Source organism: Brassica rapa, chromosome A05, assembly GCF_000309985.2.
Source record: "Brassica rapa cultivar Chiifu-401-42 chromosome A05, CAAS_Brap_v3.01, whole genome shotgun sequence".
Taxonomy (NCBI): domain Eukaryota; kingdom Viridiplantae; phylum Streptophyta; class Magnoliopsida; order Brassicales; family Brassicaceae; genus Brassica; species Brassica rapa.
The window spans coordinates 10,231,824-10,241,347 of NC_024799.2; the positions used below are offsets into that span (position 1 = coordinate 10,231,824).

Sequence of the window (9,524 nt, forward strand, 5' to 3'; positions counted from 1 at the left end):
CCAGAAGGTCTTCTGGACGACTTACCAGAAGAAAATTCTAGTTAAGACGTTGGACGACTTACTTAAAGGTCTTCTGGACGACTTACTTAAAGGTCTTCCACGTCAGTTCTTACATTGTGGACGCTTATGGCCAGTTTCTTTGCAGACTGAGCACCTATAAACCCTGTGTTGCTTCCGGGGTTTGCGTCCTCTCATCCTGGATAGCTCCAACCAAGATTGCCATCTTGATTTCTTCTGTCTCCCCGGACCACGCTTTACTTCCGGAGGAAAGCATGTGCGTGCCTCAACAAGTTGTCCAACACAAGGATATATATTCTCTGAGTATCCTGCAAACAAAGTATCCTTTGAGTAGACCGGCCACACAAGTGTGGAGATATGCACACCAGCTGCTGTTCCAGCTGCTATAGCATGAGAGCAAGGTATTTTCTCGACTTGATAGACACCACAATCACACTTTTGAAGTTCCAGATCAACATTACAGTCCCTATTGCCACCTTTCACAAAGAACTTCCATCCATCAATTTGTTGGACTCTCAGAGTATACGCGTTCTCCTCTCGGACAGCAAGCAAGTGTTCAACACCCCGACTATGTTGAGTTGTAAGACTCAAAGCATCTCCTCTCCTTTTCCAGTACCACCTTCCTAGCTTCTCCCTTATGAACTCCAGCAGGAACTGAATAGGAAATCCTCTTGCTCGCTTCAGTGCGGAGTTAATTGATTCAGCGATATTGCTCGTTTTTAAGTTGTACCTGTCTCCCTGACAATGAACCCTAGACCATAGGGTCACATCGGCTTCCTCCAGATACTCAGCAAGATCCGGATTTGCACTCCGTATCTCATCCATGTACCGATCAAAATCGTAAAGTGTATGAGCATAAGCAGCACCTTTCACCAAGTACAAGAGATGCTTCCCTTTATACTTTTTGACAATATTCTCTTGAAGGTGATAATAACATATTCCTCGGGTTGCCCAAGGAAACACCTTTTCACACGCATTTATAATGGAGGCGTGCCTGTCGGAGACTATCACCAGAGGATACTCATCAGATACACAGCTCGCCAATTTTGTGAAAAACCATTCCCAAGATTCATCATTCTCACCATCTACGATCCCAAAAGCCAATGGATATATCTGAAAATTACCGTCTTGTGCGGCTGCAACCAACATAGTACCCCCATACTTCCCACTTAGGTGAGTCCCATCTACCACAATGACCCTTCTCTGATACTTAAATCCTCTGATTGAAGCTCCAAAAGCAAGAAATAGATACTTAAATCTATTCAGAGAATCAAGTTCTATAGCTGTGATAGAACCCGGATTTGCTGCCTTGATTTGCTCCAAATATGAAGGCAGTCGCTCATACCCGTCTTCCGCTGATCCTCTCACCATTTCTTGCGCATATAACAATGCTCTGTATGAAGTGGTGTAATCAAGTGTCATGCCAAACATGTTCTTCATTGCATCTTTGATATGCTGCGGATTCAACCCATCAATGATTCCAACTCGATCTATGAAAAGTCGACCAATGTACTTCGGAGTACAACGTTTCCGCTGAGCGATTCTGTCTGGGATGGAACATGTATGAGTTGCCAAATACTTGGTTACCCAAAACGTTTTAGTCCCATGTTTCACACTTGCTCGGACCTTCCATTGACAACCACTAACACGACATGTTGCCACAAACAGAGTTTTCGTTGACTTGAATATTCTGAAGGAGAACCTACGCCTCACCGCTGTCAACCGCAACTCTGAAAGCAGTGCATCCTTACTAGCAAAACTCTGGTTGACATAGATTCTGTCTGCAGATGATCCTTCTCCTTCACAACCATATGCCCCTTTGTAATCATCAAAACAGATTTCATCATCTTCTTCCTCATCCTCATCTTTAACCTTTCCATACTCACTATAATCCTCAGCATCAGCAACAACAGGGATGTCAGCATCCTCCTCCCCATCATGATCCTCAGCTTCATCCCCCTCTTCAGCTTCATGCCCCTCCTCAGCTTCATCCCCCTCCTCAGCTTCATCCCCCTCTTCATCTTCATCGCTCACATCAGCTTCATCCCCCACCTCAGCTTCATCCCCCTCCTCAGCTTCATCCCCCACATGATCTTCATCCCTTTCCTCTGAAACCGTTCTCATCTTGCTAAAGCTTGATACACAAAGACGTACTTCATGCGTTTTAGTTATCTCGAGCAAGTTCCGAACTTGTCTATCACTTGTAACATGAATAGGAGGAAGGTCTGGAGCCATCTGTTGTAATGAGTAGGTTAGCTCCACAGACTCTGTGTTCATGTCCAGGTTATAATCTTCTTGAGCCATTGCAACAAGATCAGCATGTGTCGAACTTTCATTCAAAAATAACATTCTCGCTCCTTTGAAATGATCAACCACAAAATTCCAACATCCATCTTTCAACAACCATTCTCCATACACTGCATGTAACTGACGCATCATCTGAAAAAGTCAAAATATAACACATTAGCAAACTTAGAACAAAGAAAACGAAAGTTTATTAAAGACTGACGCGGACGACTTCAATCTAAGTTGTCTAGACGACTAAACTATATGTCGTCTGGTCAACGCAGAGGTTATTTTTGCAATTGACTTTGAAATCTGTTATTTCGGACGACTGAAAGTTAAGTCGTCTACTATTGTTTGGTTAAAAAAAAACTCCAAAAAAGCTAGACGACTTACATTTCAGTCGTCAGAGGTTAGTTTTGCATTTGACTGGATTATTTCAGAAGTTTGACTTTTTGGACGACTTACATTTCAGTCGTCTAGTGAAAATTAAAATAATAATATTTTTTTAAAAGTAGACGACTTACAGTTAAGTCGTCATAGGTTAGTTTTGCAATTGAAAAAAAAAACTTCAAGATTTAATTATATACAGACGACTTATAATTCAGTCGTCCACGAGACGACTGAAATGTAAGTCGTCCAGGATTTACGAGGTTTGACCAGAATCTCGGAAAAAAGTCCTGGACGACTTACAATTAAGTCGTCTGGTGGACGACTGAATTATAAGTCGTCTGTGTATAATTAAATCTTGAAGTTTTTTTTTCAATTGCAAAACTAACCTATGACTACTTAATTGTAAGTCGTTTACTTTAAAAAAAATATTATTATTTTAATTTTCGCCAGACGACTGAAATGTAAGTCGTCTGGGGAAGTCAAACTTCTGAAATTATCCAGTCAAATGCAAAACTAACCTATGACGACTGAAATGTAAGTCGTCTAGGTTCTTTGGAATTTTTTTTGAAACCAAACAATAGTAGACGACTTAACTTTCAGTCGTCTCAGGTTACAGATTTCAAAGTCAATTGCAAAAATAACCTCTGCGTTGACCAGACGACTTCCAGGTAAGTCGTCTACAGCCAGACGACTGAAAGGTAAGTCGTCTACAGCGAGACGACTTCCCAAGTAAGTCGTCTGACGAACAGATCTGGAAAAAAACTCGATTTCATACCTTAAATTGGTGAGATAAGTTCCTTAGCATACATAAGGCTTCTCCAAGCACACAGAATCACAAACGAAAGTCACCCACCCATAATCGTTAGCTTCTATGACTTTATGAACCATAAAAATTTTAGAATCAAAATCTTGGGTTTTTTTAGCTCATTGTGGAGAGAAAGTGAGAGATATGTTGTGTTTAGTTCACAAGAATGGAAAAAGAAGAAGGGTAAATCGATTTTGGGAGCATTAAGAGCTTCAAATTGGTTGTTCATGGTGGTTGTGGTATTGATGACAATGGCAATCTTGTAATTACTTGAAGATGATGAGGGTGAGAGAGTAAAAATGTCATTTTCGAAAAAAAAAAAAAAAAAAATTGATGGCATTTTCGTAAATTATATGAACTTGTGGGGTGAATAGGGCAAAACCAATTTTCAAAAAAAAAGGAGGTTAGTTTTGTGTTTGACTTTAAGTTGTAGGTCAATTTTGCAAAAAACCCCACATATATTTTCGTTTGCTACAAGATTCTAGACAATTATACATCTTAGAACAACATTAACCGCTAATACTTGTGGGATTTTTAAGAAAAAAAATATTAGTATTTAATTATTTTATTAACTATTTTAGTTTTTCTCTAAACACGTTGAAACATTGCCTAAAAGAAAACTGTCTTTTTAAATACCAAACCGGTTCTAAAAAATTAGTAATTAAGAACTTGTGTGCTGTTTGATAAAAAAAAAAGAACTTGTGTGCTGTTTCTCTTTTTTAAATTATTATTATTTATTTATTTTTATCTTTAAGAACTCCTTTTCACTTCCATGTTAGAAATGCTCTTAGATGGTCATTCTGATTCATTTCACAGTGTCTCTTCACGGTAGGTTATTAAAACAAAATAACACATAAGTGCATCGTACTCAACGAATTTCTTCCATCAAAACAAAGACAGCTACATGCACAAACCATGTACAAAAACCATGTACAAATATATAGCGCTATTTATAAAAACGAAAAATTGTTGAAAAAGAGAAAAAGAATAGGAAATTGTAAACTGATTATTACTTAAAACATTCAAAAGTGTAAAAAATTGCTCTATACTTGTCATTTTGTGATTGATATATTTAATTAAAATCAAATCTTAGTGAAATATTAATATTATATACTAGGTATTTTGGACGCACATGCGGACATAAATTTCTTATGAATACTTATTAGTTTATGTTTTATTAATCTAAAACTAGCATAATAAGTTATTATTTATGGTTTTAAATAATTAAATCAAACATCAAAGTATTTTTATATGTCAAATATTTTTTTATCAAAATATATACTTACTATTATGTTAATTTTTTTTTAAAAACTCATATATTAGAAATAGTTTAGAAAATATCTTTATATAATTTTTTTTGCTTGACTAATATTTAATTATCAATTGTTTTTTATCTTAACTTTTATAATAAAATATTGTTTTCAGATAACAACACAATATATATAAGAATAATCTTATTTTTTATAATTCTATTATATTATTTTATAATCAATTATGTAATGTAACATATAAACTTTATACTATTAAAATAAAATTCATTTTTAGTTATATATAAAATTCAGTAAAGATATTGTTTAAAATTCGTTTTTAATATAACATAGAAATTTAATATTATTAACATTCGTTTTTAATTATATACAATATTCATTAAAAATAATTTTCAATTAATATATTAATAACTCAGCTAATAACAAATAATAAATCAATGATTTAGCTAAAACATAATAAAAATATGACAAGTAAGCAAAATTACCTAAAATTATGGAAAAGATGACAAATAAGCAAAATCACTTCATAAATAATAGTATAGATATTTAGATACTCTTGATATAACCGATAAATAGTGTTTATACTAGTTTTATATTTTAGAATTTTTTGGCACCATACTAAATTATTTGCAACTATACCTTCTCCATGTCCAATCAGTGGAATTAAACTTTTCTCTAATTAAATACTACAATGTTTCTACGTTTATAGTACGAAATCATGTCCCTCTAATATTCTACAAATCTTGAAAAATCTTATAAATATCGCCTATGATTATAGTCATGATGATCTAATTGTTGTTATCCGCTAAGAGTTTTAAAAGAGGAAAAAAAAAAGATAGTTTGAGGAATGTTTATCTTTTTCCTTTTTTACTTAAATTGTGGATGAATGTTTATCTTTTAGTTAGATAAAGGGATTTTCACCTGACACCCGACTCATAGAGAGACTAGAGCAATAGAGAGGAGACGTGTCCCAGTTAAACTTTCACCTATATATAAATCACAGCTCTGTCACTTTTACCCCAAATATCCTTTCTCTCTCTCTCCTGGCTTTCTCTCTCTTGTCTATTTCCAGATCGAATTTTTGGTCACAAAATGCCTTTGTCACGGTCCCTCCTATCGCGGAGATTCTCAATATCCTCGAGGGATCATCAGGGAGACACACCAACGGAACCCGAATCACGGATGCTTCCTCCGTCGTCAAACGTCAGCGGGTCGTCATGGTCGGCGATGCTCCCTGAGTTGTTAAGCGAAATCATACGGCGCGTGGAGGACACGGAGGACCATTGGCCTCTGCGTCGAGACGTGGTCGCCTGCGCGTGCGTATCGAACAAGTGGAGAGAGATCACGCAGGAGACCGTTAGATCTCCGAGAAACTCCGGCAAAATCACTTTCCCTTCTTGCCTCAAACTGGTATCATGCCTAATCAATTTCGTGTTTTGATTTGAGTTTTCAATTAGGGCATTGATAAAAAGTTATTAAAGGCAACTTCTTTGATCATATTGTTAATGATTGTTCTGTAAAGTTGATTGCTTTGGATCACTTGCTACCGTGTTTGGAAGTTGTGAACTTGTTCGTTGATTCTATTTCGGAACAAGGATGATATTCTTATGAGCGATTGTAGAATTCATATATATAATAATGTGCTACTGTAATTTTTAAAAGTTGTAGTGGTGAACTTGTTCCCAGTGGTTACTTTGTTTTCCTTTATTCTTTCTAAGCTATCTGAGATTTGGGTTACTGAAAATATCTGTGCAGCCAGGTCCGCGAGACTTTTCTAATCAGTGCCTAATAAAGAGGAACAAGAGGACTTCTACCTTCTACTTGTATCTCCCTCTCACACCATGTAAGTCATTCCTAAGTTTTTGTCTGCATTGAAACTAGTGGTCGGTTTGATTCTGCTAACAATGGTGAATATTACTTTATGGGTTTTCCATCTGCAAAAAAGGTAGTATAATGTTTTGATATAATCATGTGAAAGTTTAAAGTCATGTGTTGTAATTTCTATCTATAACAAAAAAAATAGCTGTGAAAACGCAAATTATGATCATGTTTGATTCTGCCCGAATTGGAGAATAGTATGAGTTTATTAGAAGGTCTAGGTAGGTTTTAAGTGATTTTACTAGTGACTTCGTACCTACTAGTACTTTTTTTTTTTTTTTGTCATCACTTCGCTAAACAGACAAAAAGTACTAGGCATGTTATTTTGAAGTTTTCTCAGTCTTTATTTCGTCAATAAATGATGTTTTATGTGGTCACCGAAAGGACTCACCCACCAGTCTTCATATATAAGCGTTGACTATTCTGTTGACCCGAGTAATAATGAAGAAGATTCTGCTCTTCTGCTCTAATAATAATAATATAGGAAACAAGCAACTTGTGTTCGTCAAAGTTGAATGCATACTTTTCAGTGTGACAGTTTTCAACGCATATAAATCATATAGTTATCTGGTTAGACTCATTTTTGTACAATTGATTTAGTTTTTAATTATGTTGGTTAACTTTTGCTTTTGCTTTTGCTCACCAGCATTCACTGATAAAGGAAAGTTTCTTCTGGCGGCACGGAGGTTCAGGACTGGTGCTTACACTGAGTACGTCATTTCACTTGATGCTCATGATTTCTCTCAAGCAAGTAATGCATACGTTGGCAAACTAAGGTATTGTTTGTTCCTAGGCGGGCCGTTTAGTACATCATTATTTATCACTTGATGCTGATGAGTTTTGTATTTGGAACCTCTGCAGGTCGGATTTTCTTGGCACCAACTTCACAGTATACGATAGCAAACCTCCACATAACGGAGCAAAGCCTTCACACGGTAAAGCCAGCCGCAGATTTGCATCGAAGCAGATAAGCCCACAAGTTCCAGCAGGCAACTTCGAAGTCGGTCATGTTTCTTATAAATTCAACCTGTTGAAATCAAGAGGTCCCAGAAGAATGATAAGCACACTCCACTGCCCATCCTCATCACCACCACCACCACCATCATCATCTACTAACCAAAGGCTATGTGATGCAACCAAGATGATGAAAAAACCCATCAAGGACGGCTCAGGCTTGACGATACTAAAGAACAAAGCTCCGAGATGGCACGAGCACTTGCAATGCTGGTGTCTGAACTTCCACGGAAGAGTGACCGTTGCTTCTGTCAAGAACTTCCAGCTGGTTGCGACCGTTGACCAGAGTCAGCCAAGCGGTAAAGGGGATGAAGAGACAGTGCTTCTTCAGTTTGGTAAAGTTGGAGATGACACATTCACCATGGATTATAGACAGCCTCTCTCTGCTTTTCAGGCTTTTGCCATCTGTCTCGCAAGTTTTGGCACTAAACTTGCATGCGAGTGAAACCCAGAAAAAGTAAAGGAAAAAAGGTTTTTTTTTTTTTAAGTGAAATGTTTTGAGATAATCATGTGGAAGTGTAAAGGTATGTATTGTATTTTTTATCCGGTGAACCTAATAAAATAAGCACATAATTATTTCAATACCTTAAAATTGTTGTAAACAGAAGGTTACGAGTAGGGGTGGGCATTTTACCCGATATCCAAAATTGCATCCGAACCGAAATCCGAACCGAAATAGCAAAATATCCGAACGGGTATTAAATTAGGAGAGATTGGATATTCGAACCCGAACGGGTAATATCTGAACCCGAATGGATATCCGAAGAAACCCGAACATATGTATAATTAACCATATATTTTTATTTTACATCTTTCATTTTATATAAAATATTTATATTGTACTACCATGGTTTAAGTTCATATAATATACAGAAAATGATTTGCTACTCACTTAAAATGCATGTCAAACTTTTTATTTCAAGAATTAACAAAAAGTTACATCGAAAATTTAAAAACAATAACCAAATTAATGTCTTTTTTTAGTTTCAAAATGTTATGTTCAAACCTATTAACCATTCAATCTATTAAAAATAAAAAATTAGTTAAGTGAAAGTTATATTTTTAAATACAAGAAATTTGAGAAATAAAAAATTTAATATTTTTTTCAAAATCTAAATATTCGAACCCGATCCGAAATAACCGAACCCGAACTAAAAATACCCGAACCCGATCCGAAGTACAAAAATACCCGAACGGGTTCTATACCTCTATACTGAAATACCCAAAAATCTAAAATACCCGATCCGAACCCGAATGGGTACCCAAACGTCCATCCCTAGTTACAAGGACATAACAGCTAGAGACATGTGGGTAGTAGGTGGAGGCTGGGACCTAATTCAGATGGCTTTATTTGTGACTGATGAGACAACACTTGAGCTTGCAGCAGTAGTGGTTGATACTGTTACGGAAGGTGAGGTTCGGTTAGCCTGGGGGCATACTAATAATGGGCAATTTACTGTAAAATCAGCTCTTGATTTGATCACGCATGATGACACCCCAAGACCGTATATGGGAGTGTTTTTTAGAAGGATGTGGCATGTTGTGGCTCCTGAAAGAGTGAGAATATTTTTTTGGTTAGTTGGACAACAAGCAATAATAACAAATGCAGAGCGGTATAGACGGCACCTTAGTGGGACTGATGTGTGTCAAGTCTGCAAAGGAGGAATTGAGACGACTTACACGTTCTGAGAGATTGTCCAAATATGAGTGGAATATGGGAGCGTCTTGTCCCAGCAGTGAAGAGGTACTCATTTTTCTCAAAGCCTTTACTTGAATGGCTGTATGAGAATCTGAGAGAGAATGGAGTAGGGAGAGGAGTTATGTGGTCTACGAGCTTTGCGTTAGCTATATGGTGGGGATGGAAG

The 9,524-nt window shown here is 36.6% G+C and overlaps 2 protein-coding genes across 2 annotated transcripts; one reads left to right on the top strand and one right to left on the bottom strand.

The window, feature by feature from the left end:
* Nucleotides 1-102: 102 nt before the first annotated feature.
* LOC117134329 lies at nucleotides 103-5,415 on the bottom strand. The gene is made up of 3 exons (XM_033292602.1): nucleotides 5,407-5,415; nucleotides 2,173-2,457; nucleotides 103-2,013 (listed from the first exon to the last, which is right to left on the bottom strand). Exons 1-3 carry the CDS (start codon nucleotides 5,413-5,415, stop codon nucleotides 103-105), a joined length of 2,205 nt encoding a protein of 734 aa, XP_033148493.1.
* A 362-nt stretch (nucleotides 5,416-5,777) lies between these two features.
* On the top strand, nucleotides 5,778-8,243 carry LOC103849510 (tubby-like F-box protein 7). The gene is made up of 4 exons (XM_009126262.3): nucleotides 5,778-6,177; nucleotides 6,523-6,610; nucleotides 7,292-7,421; nucleotides 7,507-8,243. Exons 1-4 carry the CDS (start codon nucleotides 5,860-5,862, stop codon nucleotides 8,102-8,104), a joined length of 1,134 nt encoding a protein of 377 aa, XP_009124510.1. The 5' UTR covers nucleotides 5,778-5,859; the 3' UTR covers nucleotides 8,105-8,243.
* Nucleotides 8,244-9,524: the final 1,281 nt, after the last annotated feature.

Bases quoted from the DNA above. Each gene is read 5' to 3' on its own strand.
- LOC117134329 (XM_033292602.1), bottom strand. The intron at 2,014-2,172 runs GTACGTCTTTGT...GAAGCTGAGGAG, and splicing joins AGATAACTAAAACGCATGAA to GGGGATGAAGCTGAGGAGGG.
- LOC103849510 (XM_009126262.3), top strand. From the start codon at position 5,860: ATGCCTTTGTCACGGTCCCTCCTATCGCGGAGATTCTCAATATCCTCG. The intron at 6,178-6,522 runs GTATCATGCCTA...ATATCTGTGCAG, and splicing joins TCCCTTCTTGCCTCAAACTG to CCAGGTCCGCGAGACTTTTC. The intron at 6,611-7,291 runs GTAAGTCATTCC...TTTGCTCACCAG, and splicing joins GTATCTCCCTCTCACACCAT to CATTCACTGATAAAGGAAAG.